The 20,866-nt window shown below is 40.5% G+C and overlaps 1 protein-coding gene across 1 annotated transcript in view; it reads left to right on the forward strand.

Annotated features, from left to right (window-relative positions):
- SLC9A4 (solute carrier family 9 member A4) overlaps positions 1-20,866 on the forward strand; it is a 59,166-nt gene that overhangs the window by 17,446 nt on the left and 20,854 nt on the right. Inside the window, exons 3-7 of the mRNA XM_005575176.4 lie at positions 11,664-11,923; positions 13,766-13,983; positions 16,579-16,781; positions 17,344-17,430; positions 20,666-20,736. Of these exons, the coding sequence (XP_005575233.3) occupies positions 11,664-11,923; positions 13,766-13,983; positions 16,579-16,781; positions 17,344-17,430; positions 20,666-20,736 (839 nt within the window). The remainder of the gene's footprint in view (positions 1-11,663; positions 11,924-13,765; positions 13,984-16,578; positions 16,782-17,343; positions 17,431-20,665; positions 20,737-20,866) is intronic.

Consider the following 20,866-nt stretch of genomic DNA (forward strand, 5'->3'; position numbering starts at 1 on the left):
GTGACAACTAACCTCAAAGAGACTAGAAGTGCAATCCTACAAGGTTCCTTGAAGGGAAAGAAATATTGGATAAGCAGTGCTAATAGCTATGACGTTGTCATTTCAGAGCCTCATCAGGGATGTATTCGGTCACTCGCTCACATTCTACTGCTTTTTCAATCGATTTTCAAATTTGTCTTCCCATTTGTATTAATACATTTTTTGACTGTTAATGAAGAAATACCTGAGACTGGGTAATTTATAAAGAAAAAGAGGTTTAATGGACTCACAGTTCCACATGGCTGGGAGGCTTCACAATCATGGCTGAAGGCGAAGGAGGAGCAAAGGAACGTTTTACATGGCAGCAGGCAAGAGAGCATGTGCAGGGGAACTGCCCTTTATAAAACCATCAGAGCTCATGAGACTTATTCGTTATCATGAGAACAGCATGGGAAAAACCCACCCTATGATTCAATTGCCTCCCACTGGGTCCCTCCTATGACCAGTAGGGATTATGGGAGCTACAATTAAAGATGAGATTTGGGTGGGAACACAGTCAAATCATATTGTTTTACCTCTGTCCTCTCCCAAATCTCATGTCCTTACATTTCAAAACAATCATGCCTTCCCAATAGTTCCCCAAAGTCTTAACTCAATTTAGCATTAACTCAGAAGTCTACAGTCCAATGTCTCATGTGACAAGGCAAGTCCCTTCCACCTATGACCCTGTAAAATCAAAAGCAAGTTAGTTCCTTCCTAGATACAGTGGGGATAAAGGCATTGGGTAAATACACCTGTTCCAAATGGGAGAAATTGGCCAAAATGAAGGGACTACAGGCCCCATGCAAGTCCAAAATCCAGAAGGGCAGTCAAATATTAAAGCTCCAAAATTATCTCCTTTGATTCCATGTCTCACATCCAGGTCATGCTAATGCAAGTAGGTTCCTATGGTCTTGGGCAGCTCTGCCCCTGTAGTTTTGCAGGGTACAACCCCCACCTCCCCCTCTACCCCAGCTGCTTTCATGGGCTGGTGTTGAGGGTCTGTGGCTTTTCCAGGCACATGGTACAAGCTGTCAGTGGATCTACCATTCTGGGGTCTGGAGGCCTGTGGTCTTCCTCTCACAGCCCCATGAGGCAGCGCCCAAATGGGGAGACTGCATGGGGGCTTCAACCCCATATTTTCCTTCTGCACTGTCCTGGTAGAAGTTCTCCATGAGGGCCCTGCCCGTGCAGAAAACTTTGGCTTGGACATCCAGACGTTACCATACATCCTATGAAATCTAGGCAGAGGTTCCCAAACCTCAATTCTTGACTTCTGTGCACCCACAGACCCAACACCATGTGTAAGGTGCCAAAGCTTGCAGCTTATACCCACTGAAGCAATGACCTGAGCTGTACGTTGGCCCCTTTTAGCCACAGCTGGAGCTGAAGCAGCTGAGACAGAGCACACCATGTCCTAAGGCTGCCTAGAGCAGGGGGGCCCTGGCCTCAGCCCAGGAAACCATTTTTCCCCCTAGGCCTCCAGCCCTGTGATGGGAGGGACTGCTGTGAAGGTCTCTGATATATCCTGGAGAACCTGGAGACATTTTCCCCATTGTCTTGGTGATTAACATTCAACTCCTCATTACTTGTGCAAATTTCTGCTGCAGGCTTGAATTTCTCCACAAAAAATGTTTTTTTTCTTTTCTACCTCATCCTCAGGCTGCAAATTTTCCAAATGTGTATGCTCTGCATCCTCTTGGATGCTTCGCCTATTAGAAATTTCTTCTGCCAGGTACTCTAAATCATCTCTCTCAAGTTCAAAGTTCCACAGATTTCTAGAGCAGGGGCAAAATGCTGCCAATCTCTTTGCTAAAACATAGAAAGAGTTACCTTTATTCCAGTTCCCAACAAGTTCTTTATCTCCATCTGAGACGACCTCAGCCTGGACTTTATTGTCCATATCACTATCAGCATTTTGGCCAAAGCGATTCAACAAGTCTCTAGGAAGTTCCAAACTTTCCCACACCTTCCTGTCTTCTGAGCCTTCCAAGTCTCTTGGAAGTTCCAATCTTTCTTGTCTTCTTCTGAGCCCTCCAAATTCCTCTAAACTCTGCCTGTTACCCAGTTCCAAAATCACTTTCACACTTTTGGGTATCCTTATAGTAGCACCCTACTCTACCTGTACCAATTTGCTGTATTAGTCCACTTTCATGCTGCTATGAAGAAATACCCAAGACTGGGTAATTTATAAAGAGAAAGAGGTTTAATTGACTCACAGTTCCACATGACTGGGGAGGCCTCACAATTATGGCAGAAAGCAAAGGAGGAGCAAAGGCACGTCTTACATGGTGGCAGGCAAGAGAGCATGTACAGGGGAACTGTCCTTTATAAAACCATCAGATCTTGTGAGAACTCACTCACTATCATGAGAACAGCATGGAAGTAACCATCCCTATGATTCAATTACCTCCCACCATGTCACTCCCCTAACACATAGGGATTACGGGAACTATAATTCAAGATGAGATTTGGGTGGGGATACAGTCAAGCCATATCACCACTCCAGTTAGCTTCCATATCATCCACTCAATTATCCTTTCCCTTCTCTTAGTTTCTATTTTTCAGTTTTTCTGTCCCACAACTCATAGTTGTTCATGGTCCCTCATTGTACCTTAATCTATCTCACTGTATTTCTCTAGTCATCCATTCCAAGTCAATTATGTTTGCGACAGAAAAAACAGTTACCATAGCTGCAAGCTGGGCAGAGGGTTTCACCTCAGACTACTTCCCAGACCCCAGTCTATAGATAGACTTATTGAAGGTCTGTCTACTCTCACCCTTGAGTAGAAAGTCCCCTGTTAAAAGTAATGTAGTCAAACAAGACTACCCCTTCCTCAGATGCTATGTCATAGAAGTTACCCTTACAGGGATCCATGTGCATGGTGGGGACCATAACTATCATGGCTAGGAGGTTTGGTGATCACAACAAAATGCAATTAATTATTATTAGGGCCTCAGCTATCAGTGTCAAATGAATCCATAAGATTTAATATTATGACTACAAAGAGGTTTCTTACTTTGGTTCTTAAGGACAGTTAAAAGTCAGTACATTTAATGAACTGACATGGCTATAAGGTTGCTTTATTTTATATGAAGTAGTATAATGTTAGCCAAAGTATACTGTAAAAAGTTAAGGATGTTACTGTATAGCACCACTAAATATAATGCAAAAAATTTGATCAATAGATAAAATTAAAATAGAATTCTAAAAAGTATTCAATAGATAAAAATGAATGCAGGAAAGGACAATAAACCAGGAGTGAAGGAGGGGAAAAGAAAAAATATTGTAATATGGTAGATCTAAATCTAACCATAACAATGTTGCATCGACTGTTAATGGACTAACCACTCCAATTAAAAGCCAGAGATTAATAGAACTGATTATAAAGCAGGGCCCAAATATATTCTATTTATAAGAAATGCAATTTAATTATAAAGACATAAATGAGGTGAGAGTAAATGGATGCAAAAAGATAAACCAAGCAAACAATAAGCATAAGAATGTTGATTTGGCTACATTAATATCAGTTAAAAGACATAATGATAGAAAGTATTAGAAAGTTAAAGAGGGATCTATCATAATGATTAAAAAAAGCTGACTAATCAAGAATACCTAAAAATTGTACCTGTATATGCACCTAATAATAGTGCAACAAAATACATGCATTAAAAATTGACAAATTGAAAGGCAGAAAATGACAATTCCATAATTTTAGTAAGAGATTCTAATACCTTTCTCTTAGGAAATGATACTAAAATCAAGTAAAATATCATCAGCAAGGCATGGAGAATCTGAATATTATCAACCACCTTGCCCTAATCCCTATTCATAGAATATTGTGCCCAACTACTGCAAACTCACCATTCTTTTCAAGTGCTTATGGTATGCTTAATAAAAACGACCATACATTCGACAACTAAAGAAGCCTCAATAACTTTAGAAGCCTCGATGCCACATAGAGTATATTTTTTGTTCACAACAGAATTAAAAATAAATTTAAAATATCTAGGAAATTCTTAATATTTGGAAATTAAACAACACACTTCTAGATGTTTCATGTTTCAAGAAAGAAAATAACATTTTAGATATCTTTTAAATAACATTTAAAAGTACCCCAAAACAGAAATACTTCCAACTGATTTTAACAAAGATATGCTAGATCCTTTCACTGAATATTATAGAACATTACTGACAGGAATTAGAAGACCTAAATAATATCATATTCATTAATGGAAGAGTCAACATTTTTAAAGTATCGGTTTTCTCCCATTTTATCTATAGATTCAATAAAAGCCAATCAAAATCCCAGAAAACATTTTAGTAGAAATTGACAAAGCTGATGCTAAAACTTTGTTTGGAAATGTGAATGACTTAGACTACACGAAACAATGTTTAAAACTAAAAAACAAAGCTAAAAGACTTATGTGATGACTTACTATAATGCCATGATAATAATAATAATTCTACACAAATTACAATATTAATTAAAGAATAGAGATATAGACTATGAAAGAGACTGGAGAGTTTAGAAATAGACTTACATATACATGGTCAATTAATTTTTGGCAAAAGAACCAAGGCAATTCAATGGAAGGCAGTCTATTCAACAAATGGTGCTGAAAAAATCTGGTATCCATGTGGAAAACATGAAAATCACCCCTAACCTGAAGCTATATTTAAAAATTAGCACAAGATGTATCATAGATGAAATGGAAAAGGTATAATTATAAATGTCCTGGAAGAAAACATGGAAGTAAATCTTTATGACTATAGAAACAAAGACTTTTTGACCTTGGAGTAGTCAAAAGACAGGAAAAGTACAAATCAAAACACACATAAAAAAGAAAAAGCAATGAATTGGATTTTATGAAAAGAAAAAGAAATGCTCTTCAAAATGCACAATCAGAAAAGCAAGCTACATATGAAAGAAAACATTCACTATACATGCATTTCACAAAAGACATAGAGAATATGCAAATAATGTTAAATAATTTTAGTTCTCAATAAGGCTATAAACAGCTCAATTAAAAATAGGAACAAGATTTGAGCAGATACACCATAAAAGATGATATATTTGTGGCCAGTAAGCACATGGAAATATGCACAACATAATTAGTAATCAGGGAAATGCAAATTAAATCACAGTGAAATGCCACCCAGCCATTCGAATTACTAGAATAAAAAAACCTGACAATATCAAGTGTTGACGAGGATATGGAGCAACTGGAAATCTCACACATTTCTGGTGGTGTTCTGCAGTAGACAGTGTTTGTCCAAGTCTACCCCAAAAGTCCAAGGAAGCTGAGAGGCAGATAAAAGAGATGGATATACCTAGTTTTTTTAGAAATAAACATTTAACAGAGACTTAGGAACAGAAGCTATGCTTGTGTCTTCAGCAGTGGTGAGACGATACGGTGGAGCCCCGTGCCATTAACCCCCAGACCCAGGGCTTATATACCATAGAGAAGGAATGTGTAGAACAATTGTAGGGAAAGGCAAGAATGTTGTATAAATCTGTCTATAGGCAGAATTTATGGACAAAGTTGTTTGGGCTTACTGTACTTACTTTACTTACTGTAAATCAAGGGTATATGCTTTTACAAAAAGAACAGTGGATAAAATTTACAGTATATGCTTTTACAAAAAGAACAGTGGATAAAACAGAAATCTTAGAGGCAACATGGTGGATTAGCATCTAAGATGAGGTTGCTTTAGGCTCCACAGGTGGGTATATAAAATGATATGATGACTTTGTTTTTATTCTTTCTAATTTTGAGAGAGAGTCTCACCATGTTGCCCAGGCTGGAGTGCAGTAGCATGATCTCTGCTCACCTGCTCACTGCAATATCCTTCTCCCAGATTCAAGGGATTGTCAGGTCTCAGCCTCCTGAGTAGCTGGAATTACAGGCACATGCCATCACACCCAGCTGATTTTTGTATTTTTAGTAGAGACAAGTTTCACCATGTTAGCCAGGCTGGTCTTGAACTCCTGGCTTCAAGTGATCCACCTGCCTCAGCGCCTCAGCCTCCCAAAGTTCTGGGATTACAGGCATGAGCCACCATGTCTGGCCTGATATTATGACTTTGAAAACAATTTGGCAGTTTCTTAAAACTTTCACATGTCTACCATACTACCTAGCCATTGTACTCCTAGGTACATATGCAAGAGAAATGACAACATAGGTCTACAAAAAAGGCTTGTACATGAATGTTCATAGTAGCAACATTCAAACAGCCAAAAACTTGGGGGTGGGGAGTGGACAAGTATTCATTAACAGGTAAATAGGTAAATAAATGAAGAAAATATGCCATAACCAGATAATAGAATACTACTCAGGTATAAAAAGGAAGGGACCACTAATATCTGCAACAACTTGGGTAACTCTCAAAAACATCATGCTGAGTTAAATAAGCCAGAAAAAAAGGGTTCATAATTTGTTATTCAACTTATATAAAATGTAAATTAATCTACTATGACAATAATAAATTAGAGATTTCCTGGGGCAGGGTCAGAGAGAAGGATGGACTTCAAATGAATGAGGAACCTTTCAGGGTTCATGGAATTGTTCTATATCTTGACTATGGCGATGGCTTTATGGGTGTCCACAATGTCCAGTATTCATTCATTTTAGATGCAGTTTATCATATGTAAGTCTTTCCTCAATAAAGTTAACAAGAAAAAAAAAATGTCAGCACATTTGGGATTGACTCTTCACCTCTGCTGAGCCCTGGTCGAAGGACTAATGTTTTTAGTCATTGTGTGAGTCTCTGCATGTTAAAATGGCTTTGCAAACTTTTACAGTGGCATCAGCTACAGGACCATCACTATTATAATGTTGGAAGGCTTGGAGAATCTTGTGTTAAAGGTAACACAAAAGGATCGTTTGCTGAGACAATGAGTGAAGAGGGAAAATCTAACCTTGTTCTCCATGGGGCTGTGGACATGTTTGAGATTTAGCATTGGCTGAGCTTTTCCCTTCAGTGTATAAAAGATACACACACATTATTGTGACTTGAAATGAACCCAAAGAAAATCTTTTGCAACTATAATGTTACCCAGAGCCTGGTAATTTGAAAGGTAAGAACTGTTTTTCGTGCAGTAGTAAGGATTGTGATTGTAAATGCAGTCTTCTTAATTATATGTACTACTTTAGCTTCTGAAACTGCCATGGCATCTTCCTGGCAGGGCACACTGGTGTCCAAAGACAAGGCTGGTCCAATTGCCTTTCCCAGGCCATTGGAACAGTCTGGGTAGCTACTAATAATCTAACAAGCTATGTAAAAGAATTTTAGTTTATGGCAACAATATTCAAATCTTTGAGTCTCGGTCATGTTCTCTGAGTTTCCTTTGGATTTGAGAGTCAAATAAACAGTCAGGTTCCACTTAACCTCATTCAGATTTTCCTTGTCTGGGATTGTGGGGAGTGTGTGACTCCTCATTGTGGCTTCACTCCTTTCAGTGTGAGCTCAACTCCAACAGTGCAATACCCAGGCCTTCTAAGACCCATATGTGGCAGAAAGTGAAGTTGGACTAAACAAACTCACTGAGTCGAGACACAACCACTAAGATTCTTTTGGATTCATTCAAAATCATAAGTCACATTTTGTTTCAAATACTCAGCCCAGGTTTTCTTAAAGCATGGCTTCAGTTTGTTTAAATAAAATAGACCAGGATTTTAACAGTTTTGTAAAGTATGATTGATACACAAACAGACCGATAGATGTTGTCCAGGTCCGTCATGGATTAGACACTCAGAGTGCATTAAACGTATAAGAGTTTTACTAGAGAAACTTCTGTGAGGGAAAATGGGGAAGAAGCCCAGGGGGATGGGAGAGCCCTCAGGTCACAGTGCAGAGTGATTCCAGGGGAAGGAGAGAGGGAGGGACAGAAGCTGGATGGGACTGTTTTTACTGCATTTCTTAGAGACTTTATCAAGCTCATCAGGAACCGCAGACTAAAACACGTATCCAAGGAGTCCTTTTCCTTCCAGAAAGGGGCCTATCTCAGTGTCCCTGCTAAGCTCCGGCCTTAGCTGAGAATGGCAGATGGGAATCCCTGCAGTTAGAGATCTGAGGGGCTCCGACTGCCCCAGATAGAGAGGTGGATGATAGACAGCAGATGGATAGATGATAGATAGATAGATAGATAGGCAGATAGACAGATAGATAGATAGACAGACAGATAGAATTAGAAAATACATATCTGTAGTAGTTTTCTCTAGGAGGGATTGTGGGACATTTGTGGGGCTTTTCCTTTGTTTTTTTTTTTTTTGTTTCTGGACATTTCTACACTTTATCATGTATATTCTTAACCAAATTCAGTTTAAGATTTCTGCAAGTCTTTCTCTTTTTAAGTAATTCCTTTCCTAATATCAGAAAATCACAATGTCCATGGTATGTGTGTGTGTCTGTGTGTTTGTTGCATGTGTCTGTTGCTTGTGTGTCTGTTGTGTGTCTGTTGTATGTGTGTGTCTATTGTGTGTGTGTCTGTATGCTGTGTGTATACTTGCTTGGACCCATTGGCACCAAGCTTTCTGATTCTTCATCTTCCTCAGCTTCCTCTCCTCCCAGAAAATACACTAGAAACTTATCTTTGAGGGAAGACGGCAAGCCTATTATAACCTTCTGCCCACATTCCCTTATCTAACCGTGCTTATTGGCTACTGGTTACTTACTACATTGAGCAGTGAGCACTAATCCATACACTCAATACCTGCATCCTAGGCTCTCTTAAGAAACGTGATTGAACCATTTGGGGAATAAGCCACAGTTTAAGACCTTGTAAAATTCAAAATAAAATTATCTGTGCTCTGAGAGATTTATAACGAAAACTTCTAGTCTGTAGTACAAGTTAATTTCACAGCATGGTCATTTTGTTTATAAAAGCTGCACTGGGTGAAATAGTGTCCCCTCAAAGATCCATGCCCACCTGGAACCTCAGGATGGGACCCTAATTGGAAACAGTGTCTTTACAGTTATCCTTATTGAAGGTGAGCTCACACTGGACTACGGTGGACCCTAATCCAATGCCTGGTGTCCTTATAAGAAGGTGATATGACACAGAGGAGACACACAGAGAAGACCAGGTGAAGATGCAGGCAGGGACTGGAGTGATGCACTCACAAACCTAGGAACAGTGAGGACTGCTGGCAGACACCAGAAGAAGCACACTGCCATGCCTGGCTAATTTTTTGTATTTCAGTAGAGATGGGGTTTCACTGTGTTGCCCAGGTTGGTCTCGAACTCCTGAGCTCAGGCAATCTGCCCGCCTTGGCCCCAAAAAGTGCTAGGATTACAGGTGTGAGCCACGGTGTCCTGCCTAATTTTTTGTATTTTTAGTAGAGATGGGTTTTCACCATGTTGGCAAGGCTAGTCTCGAACTTCTGACCTCAGGTGATCCACATGTCTTGGCCTCCCAAAGTGCTGGGATTACAGGCATGAGCCACCACCCCTGGCCAAAAACAACAATCTTTTATCATGAAGGTGATATTAGAGGGAATCAGTAGAGGTCGGGCTTACAGACGACCTGGAGTGGCCAGGACTAGGAAAGGGGCTGGAGGAGGAATGAATTCCTGTAGGCTGCAGACCACAGCAAGGGGTCAGTGTTTACACAATGCAGTGTGCGGTTCTGGTGAGTCCTGAGGATGAAGCCAAAGCCAGAACCCAAAGGCTGTCAGGCCACACTGGATATCAGTGGTGACACTGAGTGTCCCTGTAAGGAAGATGATTGCCATCTTGGAGAGATCAGAGTCAAGCAGAAGGCCTGGGCGAGTCTGGCAAGGTGCAGCATGGGGGGCCACAGCCAGAGGGGACATGAGAGCCGACTGTGAAGGTGAGGGGGCATCTTCAGTTCTAGAAGGTCCATGCAGTCCATCTGTGCCTCTGAAGCACGCAGAATACCATCATGGCCACGATTTCCTTGAGTTTTAGCTTCTGCCCTCTGCTCTGATTTTTTGCAATTTTCCTGGTGTAGATAGAGGCTCAGAGGCATGTACTGTGGTTTCGCAGGACTCTTCAGGGGCTGATATTCCCAAAGGTCTTCATTTCTGCAGAGATCTTCGTTCAGCTCTTCTCTGTGTCTCATTACCTGTACACCTGCTGCCGCTTTGCAGGAGCTAGATCATAGTTCTGGGCTGTGGAGAGGCATGAAACAGTGATAAGTAGATCCCTGCAGCTTCAAAATAACGTTGAAATAAATAGAGAAATAATGGGAAAATTCAGAGAGTGTGTCACATAGGCTAGAGTCGTTTGGGGGATTTGATGAAATGATGTGTATGGAGGGTATAACAGTCTAGGTGCAATCAGGTAAGATACACCACATGATAGGTTAAATAAAAAATGTGAATGCATTATAAAATGTATTAACTATAATAAAGGCATAACTATAAGATATAAGGAAACTCTCTATGTACCCTAGGGCTGAGGGAGGGCACCCAAGGAAGGACACGCTTGGTAGGGGTTCACCTCTTACTGGAAAAGGTGTGGACTGGCCACTGGGTAGCAGAGAAGTTGGCTGCTTTAGCCAGACTGGAGCTGGTCTGGAGTTGCTGAGCAAGCAATCGACCACCCTCTGGAAGGCAGGCAGGGCCAGACATCAGTCAGCAATCCCTGTGCGGGGCTGCAGTGGGAGCCTGCACTTGGAAGATGGCAGAGAATCTTCAAAAGAGCAGGCTGCATCGGGGGAGGGGGAGAAGGCTCTCAGAGCGTGGGCTGCTGGGAGCGCTGGGCCACAGACATGTTGCACATGGGCTATGCCGGGGTTTTTTGCAGACAGGTTATGGCCAGGCCGAAGCTGTAGGGTTGCAGAGGGATCACTTTCAGGACCTGTGGCTCAGGCAGGATCCGCTGGAGTTCCTCACACCCACATGGCTGACTCTCCCCACAGGCCCCAGAAAAACTGCAGGAAGGCCCTTCCGCCTGCACCTGAATGTCCTTTCTTTCTTTTTTTTATTTTTTGAGACGGAGTCTCGCCCTGTCGCCCAGGCTGGAGTGCAGTGGTGCGATCTCGGCTCACTGCAAGCTCCGCCTCCCGGGTTCACGCCATTCTCCTGCCTCAGCCTCTGGAGTAGCTGGGACTACAGGCGCCGCCACCTCGCCCGGCTAATTTTTTTGTATTTTCAGTAGAGACGGGGGTTCACTGTGTTAGCCAGGATGGTCTCGATATCCTGACCTCGTGATCTGCCCGCTTCGGCCTCTCAAAGTGTTGGGATTACAGGTGTGAGCCACCGCGCCCGGCCCTGAATGTCCTTTCTAGGCCCTCTACGGACAGAGCTTAACTAGGTGCTCACTTTAAAGAAAAAAATGCTTAAAGGAATTCCACTGTCTATTATAGAACACAAACGGAACGGTACATTTGGAGTTTAGAGGCAATAAATTAACTGCCACTGAAAGCTTAGCAAAGAGACCAGCATGTAGTAGGGGCTCAGTGATTGCAAGTTGTGAGTATTACACTTTTTATTCAGTGAAACCGAATACATCTAAATTATTGGGAATACAGTTAAAAGGCAGTCATCTTAGTATTTTTTGTTGTGTAATTTATTTTTGTGTATTACTCAACTAGACACAAAGCTGAGAATCTGCATGCAAAGTATTCCTAGTTTCTGTTCATAATTCATATTTATTTTCTCTCCTTTTTGTCTAGGTCTTATACAATATGTTAATTGCCTTTACAAAGATGCATAAATTTGAAGACATAGAACCTGTCGACATTTTGGCTGGATGTGCCCGATTCGTCATTGTGGGGCTTGGAGGGGTATTGTTTGGCGTCGTTTTTGGATTTATCTCTGCGTTTATCACACGCTTCACTCAGAATATCTCTGCAATTGAGCCACTCATCGTCTTCATGTTCAGCTATTTGTCTTACTTAGCTGCTGAAACCCTCTATCTCTCGGGCATCCTGGCGTGAGTACAAACCAAGGATCAAGTCACATAGTAATAGAAAGAAAGTTTAGGACCCCATCAGGTGAACCGGGCAGCTGGGAAAGACTTGACTAATGACGCTAACCCTCCCAGGTGTTGCAGGATTTAGGCGCTTCTAAACTTTTATAAAACCTGATTCAGGTTCTTTGTCAAACGAACATTCTCCCCAATGTTTGCCTTCGTCATCTTCTTCTTGTGATTTGTCTGAAGAAAGCATAGCAATTATCACTTCAATTTAGAAGGCTCAGGAAAGCTGGTACAGAGAAGATCTGGGGAAACTTATTCTCATCTCAGTAGTGTGTTTTTTCCTTGAAAAGTGTTTTTTTGTTTTTGTTTTTGTTTTGAGACGGAGTCTCTCTCTGTCACCTAGGCTGGAGTGCAGTGGCGCCATCTCTGCTCACTGCGAGTTCCGCCTCCCGGGTTCACGCCATTCTCCTGCCTCAACCTCCTGAGTAGCTGGGACTACAGGTGCCCGCCACCATGCCCGGCTAATGTTTTTGTATTTTTAGTGGAGACGGGGTTTCACTGTGTTAGCCAGGATGGTCTTGATCTCCGACTTTGTGATCCACTCACCTTGGCCTCCCAAAGTGGAAAAGTTAATTTTAAAGTTGAAAAGAGGCTGGCCGGGCGCGGTGGCTCAAGCCTGTAATCCCAGCACTTTGGGAGGCCGAGGCGGGCGGATCACAAGGTCAGGAGATCGAGACCACAGTGAAACCCCGTCTCTACTAAAAATACAAAAAATTAGCCGGGCGCGGTGGCGGGCGCCTGTAGTCCCAGCTACTCAGGAGGCTGAGGCAGGAGAATGGCGGGAACCCGGGAGGCGGAGCTTGCAGTGAGCCGAGATCGCACCACTGCACTCCAGCCTGGGCAACAGGGTGAGACTCCGTCTCAAAAAAAAAAAAAAAAGAAAAGAGGCATGCCTGAAGGACTGCCGTTCCTGGGCTCTGCCTTCCTCTGTGCCCCTCCAACCACATCATGCAGCCATGGCTCTTCATTGTGGGATGAAACTAGGCAGGTGGGATCAGACTAGAAATCTACATTTCTTGGCTCTAATGAAAATATTTTTGAAATGTGTATCCTTATGTCCTTGTATCCTTGAGATGTTTATCTTTGAATGAGGCTTCTCAGCATGGCTTATTATATCTGGTCATGTTGTTTTCTCTATGGCATTATCTTTCTTTCCAGCTATTCAGGCTGATACATTTAATTTTATTGTAGAGAAATACCTCTTTCAATTAAATGTGATAGTGTAAACTCCAGGCGTCTGTCACTTTCCCACCTGGAAAATGACCAAAACTTCTAAGACAAGGCAAGCTTTTTTCTTTTTCCCATACTTGCTTAATGGCTCTCGAGCAGAAATATTTGAAATAAAGCCAATAAAAGAGAACCTTGCATTGCTTTAGAAGTTTTGATCATTTATGGTTGGGTTGGAGGAAATGAGAACCTTGCTGAATTATTCTGTTATTTTGGTTTAAGGCAGAGTAAAGTAGAGTGTGAGTTGGGACTGAAAACTCTTCATGAAGAGGGCAAGAGAGAAGCATTCCGCATTGGGTGTGCCCATGGGAATTACGTGTCCTTTTATTTCACCGTGCCACGCCCACCTTCCCACCACATTTGGCTTTACCTTGTAAAGATCCCTTAGGGAGGGAAAAGAGGGAGAAAGACGATCTGTGGACAATCTGCAGCCACAGAAGGGAATAAGGGAGATATTCCTGCATCAACAAGGGCTTCATGCATCTGTGGCATCGCCTGTGGGGAGGGCGTTTTGTGGAGGGGGAAAACCTCATAGATTTTCTCTGAGACTCGACTCTGCTCCTTTTATAGAATCACAGCCTGCGCGGTAACAATGAAAAAGTACGTGGAAGAAAACGTGTCCCAGACATCATACACGACCATCAAGTACTTCATGAAGATGCTGAGCAGTGTCAGCGAGACCTTGATCTTCATCTTCATGGGCGTGTCCACCGTGGGCAAGAATCATGAGTGGAACTGGGCCTTCATCTGCTTCACCCTGGCCTTCTGCCAAATCTGGAGAGCCATCAGTAAGAGACAGCAGGACCCCAGAGTCTCTGGTCCTGCTGCATTTCAGTTCTTTTATTCCCTTCTGCAATGTAAAAACTAGAGGACTGAGTAGATGCTAACTGGTTTTACCGGTTAGGGTAGACTAGGCACCTGGTTGTGAGCAGGAATCTTTCCTGTTTGTTCCCTCAGTCAGCTCAAAGTAATTAGTGGCTGATCAGGTTCTGCACTGAAGCAAGGTCGGGGCAAGGAGTATTTTATTTAATTGAAGAAAGAACTTTCACAACTACCTATTTAAATATAATTCAGTCAATGGAAAATACATGTTTGTTACTTTTATTTGGAGTTGCACCAATGTTTTTGGTTTCTAAGACCAACATATCCCTTGCTCTTCACTTCTTTGCAGATTTGTATCCTCTCGCACCTTACATCAGATATGGATTATAAACTGTGGGCATTTATTTACACTTTCACTATAGGATAAGTGAGATCTCACAAATTGTATTCCATGGAAGACAAATAGTGATAGAAAATATCCCCCTAAACAGTACAGGTGGTTTTATTTGAGGGTTGAGTGCATGAATGCGTGATGTATAGCAAACAAAAAAATCAGGAAGTGAATATTTTTAAAAGAGCTTTGTATTAATTAGTAAGAACAACTTTAGAGTGTAACTGGCATCACACCTGTAAAATGTAACTAATCTTTTAAAATGAGAACTAGTGGTTGATGATTTATCTTGTACATTTATTTTTCAGGAGCCAGAAAAGAACATTAAGCACTGACATACAATATATGTGTTGCCTTTTGATTACAAGCAAGTCTATTTTTAAGTGACTCGACTAATATTTGAAGCGTTATGTTAAATGACTTTGATCCATATTTTCAAGCCAATTACTCAAAGAGAAATTAGGCGAAATGGCTGAGAACCTATCTTGAACAAATTAATTCCAAATTCATTTAGGATGGGTTTTAGGCTCTAGAGGAGATTAACAAGAATAGAGAAATATGAAAATATCTATAATTAACTCTGAATATATATGTTGTTGAGCTCCTTGTGGGAGAATAGAGGAAGCTGTGATGCAAGTTTATTATCTCAAATCACTAGTCTTATTACGAACCAGTGTTTGATCTTGGACAGACATTTAACTGTTCAAAATCATCTTCCTCAACCACAGAATGATGGATTTGAACAAATTTCTTAGTTCTCTTTCAGTTCTAATACTCTGGGAATCTACAGGGGAGGAGAGCGAATGCCCAGGGGAAGTAAAATTACAGAGCTTTAGCCCAGCCAACAAGAAAAGAAACTAACTAGAAGAGGAGGATATATATTGCAGGAACGTCGACATTGTTAATCCTTCATGATCCAGATCAACCCCATACTCTTACAGTTGAGGAAATTGATGGAAAAACCACCAAAACAGTGACAAAATTGGCCACATCACAGCAATTGACAAAGCCAGGTGTTAGAATTCGGTTCTCCCCCTCATAGCCTGTTCTCTTCCTACCCTGACTCATCACAGCTAATAGTAGTTCACACTCATGAAGGCTTGTTACATAAAAGGCTGCATCTTACGTTATTTATGGATGCTAAATTTATTTAATCCTTACGTTCACATTCTGAGAGAAAAACTATGACTACCCCATCAAACAGATGAGGAGTCTGAGGACATGAAATGGTTAAGAACCTCACTCAAGGTCACATGACTGGCATGGAGAGGATCGAGGACAAACACAACAATATTTTAAAAAAGTAAATTTGCTTATCTTTTGCACTATCCATGCGCCTATTATCAAAGAATGCTTGCTGGCAAGTCTGTGTGACAAGAAGTACATAGGATGTGGAGAGTTTTATTCTACTAAGTGAAACTCTTCTTTGATTTATCAGAGCTTTAGTGAAAAGACCTTTCCCACCAGGCACCACTGCATTGGTGGTACCTAGGTTATGTGAGCCACTTGGGGATGAAAATCAATGTGGTAGAAAACTCCTCTATGTTTCCAGCAAGCTCTTCCACTCTAAACCTTCTGTTTAAGAAGCTCACTGGCAGTAAGAAGCACCCACTCACCCCCTAACCTTTGCCAACTTCCTTCCTTGTTTGCAATGAACCTCAAGAGGGACAAGCCAACAATAAAGGATTTGATTGTAGAGACCATAGTCTCTAAGAGGACCCCTCTCATTTTTAAATTACAGGCCTCCTTTGGATACTTAATGAGAATATGAGATGATAAGAATGCGTTTATCCCCCCTACCCACTCAACAATACCCTTGATTTGACTAGGTTTGAAAGGCAGGACAAAAATTATGAATATAGATTAGAAAAATATATACCTTACATTAGAAAAATCAAGATGTTATTAATTTAAACACACTAATGCAGACACATACACACAACACATGCCAGGAAACTGTAGCGAAGATTCCCACTTCAAGTGCTACTGTCTCACAACTAACAAAGTGAAAAGCCATAAAAGATACTCTACCTGGGATAGACAATCATGGATGTATGATGGAATTAGGCTGCATTGTTTGCAGGGCACGCACACACAACCTCAGTTCACTAGCTCTGTATCTCTGCTCGTTCATGATCCTCTGCTCTAATACATATTTCCCCCTTTCTAGGCGTATTTGCTCTCTTCTATATCAGTAACCAGTTTCGGACTTTCCCCTTCTCCATCAAGGACCAGTGCATCATTTTCTACAGTGGTGTTCGAGGAGCCGGAAGTTTTTCACTTGCATTTTTGCTTCCTCTGTCTCTTTTTCCTAGGAAGAAAATGTTTGTCACTGCTACTCTAGTAGTTATATACTTTACTGTATTTATTCAGGTGAGTAGATTTCCCTTATATTTAAAATAGATTATTTCAGGACAACGTAGTAAATTAGTAAAATACAAATAAAGGCATTTTATCTGATTTTCAGATCTGCACTCAATACCCAAACTAAATTTCCAGAGATTTCTAGATCATGTTTGTGACCATCCTTTAACTTCTGAAATATATTGCCTTTTAATCAATACAGCATATTAAGAAAAAGATTCCTGAGTAACAGGTGACTAATAGCTACTCTATATTTCTGAAAAAGAGATTCCAATTAGTACTAGGTAGCATACGTTTTTGTTTTAGTGGGAGTTAGCTCTTAATGAACCAATGAACGTTTATTTTAATGGGTGAAACCAAATTCCTATATTAAAATACAAACAATGTATCTATTTTTATTGCAGTACTTAAAAGAATGAAGACCTGAAGTGAACATTGGAGCATTTATTCTGTAATAGCTATACCAAAACATATAGATTGGACATTCTAATGGTTTTGTTAATAAATTTTCTCTCTCTAGTGACAGTGTTCAACACAGCAGAACCCTTTTATTTTGCTATTTCTGATCTAGGGAATCACAATTGGCCCTCTGGTCAGGTACCTGGATGTTAAAAAAACCAATAAAAAAGAATCCATCAATGAAGAGCTTCATATTCGTGTAAGTTATCTCATAGTCACAATAGATTAATAAGACATTTCCCCTTTGTTACCATGAGACGTGTGCACACGTCACTAGACTTCCTCTTTCCTCCCCCACTCTACCAAGGCTGACTGTATAAGTTTCCTATGGCTGCTGTAGGAAATTGCCACAAACTTAGTGATTAAAATAAGGCAGATTTATTGTCTTACAGTTCTGGAGGTCGGAAGTTCAAAATCCAGGTGTTACAGGGCTGTGCTCCTTTCTGGAGGCCCTGGGGAGAATCTGTTTCCTCACCTTCCACAGCTTCCAAAGGCTGCCTGCGTTCCTTGGCCCATGGCCCCTTCCATCTTCAGAGCCTGCAGTGGCTGCATCCCTCCAACAATGATCCTGCTGCCTCCCTCTTCCACATTGAAGGAGCTTTATGATCCCACTGCATCCACATGGATAATTCAGGAGATTGTCTCCAGCTTAAGGTCAGCTGATTAGCAACCTTAAGTCCATCTGCCACTTAATACTCCTTTAAACTAAACTACCATATTCACAAGTTCTGGGGATTAAGACATGGATATCTTTGCAAGGTCATTGTTCTCCCTACCACAGTCTGCCGTCTGTGTCCCAAAGATTCATATCTGTTCCACATGCAAAATACCTTCCTTCTACCCTAGCACCCCAAAAGTCTCAATACACTGCATCATCAATTCAAAATCCAAAATATCATCTGAATCTTATCAGGTCAAAAATCCCAAATCTCATTATCTCCATCATCTAGAGCAGGGCTCAGTGAGGCTCTGGGTATAATCTATTCTGAGGCTCAGTTTCTCTTCATCTATGAATTTGTTGAACTCAAGAAACAAGTTATCTGCTCTTAAAATATATGGTAGGACACTCGTTGAATAACAGTTATGGCTATTGCCTTTCGAAAAGCTGGGGAGATAATGAAAGAAAAAAAGGAGTCATCGATACCAAGCAAACTTCAATGTTTCCCGGGCAAGCTTTGTTTGGTTTCAAGGGCTGGGAATCCCCTAATCCCTTGCAACTCTTTGTTCCACCCTCTGAGTTCTCAACTTCACCCTCTGAATCATACTTCCTTTGTTTACAAAGGTAGCATAAGTTTGCAGCTGAGTAACTTTATCAGTCTATTTCTTGCTTATAGAATTGTGGGGGTCTGACATATTTCTTTCATTTCCTCCTCTTTTTTGTCCAAGCTGGTGGTGTTTCCATCAGGGCTCAACAGAGAAGCAGAGCCAGTAGGATGGATGGACAGAGATAGAGATAGAGATAGAGACAGAGATAGAGACAGAGACAGAGACAGAGATAGAAATAGAGATAGAGATAGAGATAGAGATACAGATAGAGATGAGATAGGAAGAGATTTGTTGTAAGGAATTGTTTTTCAGTATTGTTGGGACTGGCTAGGAAAGCCCAGAATCCATGGGACAGGTCATCGAAAAGAGCTACTGTCTACAAGTAGGATTTTTTTCTTCATCAGGGAAGCCTGGGGCCTGTTCTTAAGCCCTTTCAACTGATCGACTCAGATTATCTGGGTCATCTCCCTTACGTAAGACAACTGATTATGACTTCAATCAGATCTACAAAATACATTTACAGCAACATCTAGAGTACTGTTTGATTGAATAACCGGGGAGTTGCCTGGCTAAATTGATACCTCAAAATACTATCACAGTGACTAACATTCAAAATTGTCCTGCTTGTTTCTAAAGTCACAGTTCCAATGAAATATGGGGTCCTCTGCCTTTTATGAACTCTTACTATAGGAGGGGCAAAGGGTGCTACTTCTTTTGTAAACAAGGCTGAGTGGCAGATTTTAGTGAAAACATCCCAGGCTAGCAAAGATGAATATGACATTGAGCATGGTTTCTACCTGTTTGTTTAAGTTCAGCACAACATTGAAGGGATACCACTGTGTATAGCTCCAAGGAATAGAAATGAGAACTACTGTCTGAAGGGTCATAGGTGGAGACTTCAAGTCAGTTAATGAAAGAGCGTTCTGACAATCATTTCCTGATTGGCACACCTGAAGCTGAAGTGGATGTGTCTAACCAGTGATTGGGAACATGTGGCATCGTTGCTGTACATGAGATTCAAGCTTTGAGGAGATAATTGAACCTGAAAAATGTTAGGTTTCTTCTATCCCTGAGAGTTCACCATTTTAATACTAGAGAAACTGATGAATGATGAAGTCTTCCAAAATCTACCCTAAAGTTCATAGTCAAAGTGACCTAGGAAATTTGGTTATTTAAATTCCAGGAAATCCTAATGAAAAATTTTCAAGGCCATTTGAAAATAATTAACAGATAAGGATAAGTAGTGACTGTTTTGAAATATGTCCAACCTTAAACTGATCATAGATTTTTGTCTCTATCTTTGCCTCCGATGATTTATTATTTTGACAAATTAGAAAATCTGCCTAAGTCCATGGCACTTGGATATTTCATTCTTCTCTCATTTATTTTTCTTTTCCTCAAAAAAGTTGTAATTTTTGGTAGAAAGTAGTGAATCAATTATTTAATAATTAATTTAATATTTGAATCTGTTTTTCAAGACAAAATTCAGAAGCCAGTATAGACTTCAATAATTTCAAATTTAAAGTATTTGGAGACTAATTTCATAATTATTTTGAAGACTGCACTTTTTCCTAAATTTCCATAAACAATTTTGGATAAAACAAATGCAATATAATTTGCTCGAGTGGTGAAATGTAAGTACTTAGATCAAACAAGCATATAAAAATAAGGAATATAGATATTTTGTTATTATATGTTATAGTATAATATTTATAGAATTATATTTTCAGAAATTGTATTATGGGATAGCAGTGTGTTCTTTTCTTTTGCAATGAAATTAAAAGTAACAGTTATTACAATTATTTAATAATATCTTAAATATGATATATTTTATTATTATTAATTATCCTCCAAATGATTTCAGTAATGAGACATTTCCTAGATCATTCTAGAAAAGTATTATCCAAAACAAATGCCAGGTTCCCGGTTTTCATTACATATTATGTGAATTATCAAGAAACTTATCTACCGAGTCTTTAAACCACAAAACAAAGTTGAAATTACTGTGAAAGGCATCAAATGTTTTATTACACGAACACAGTGATAGAAAGTCAGATATGCTCCAGAAAATTAAAGCCTCCTTTGTTTTTTAAGGTGTCTTAGCTGTCCTTTGTGTCTTTCAGAGTTCGCGTTTCTCCAGCAATCATTTTCTTGTGTTTGTTTGGCAGCTGATGGATCACTTAAAGGCTGGAATCGAAGACGTGTGTGGGCACTGGAGTCACTACCAAGTGAGAGACAAGTAAGGAGGCCGAGGGTTTCACTCCCTGGCAAAGGATACGGGTGGCATGGGTAACTTCTAAAGGTTCCATTGGAAGCTGGGCATAAAATCAGAGAGAATTCAGGGAATGGAGACCAAGAAGATAAGGTGC

The sequence above is a fragment of the Macaca fascicularis genome, chromosome 13 (assembly GCF_037993035.2).
Source record: "Macaca fascicularis isolate 582-1 chromosome 13, T2T-MFA8v1.1".
Lineage (NCBI taxonomy): Eukaryota > Metazoa > Chordata > Mammalia > Primates > Cercopithecidae > Macaca > Macaca fascicularis.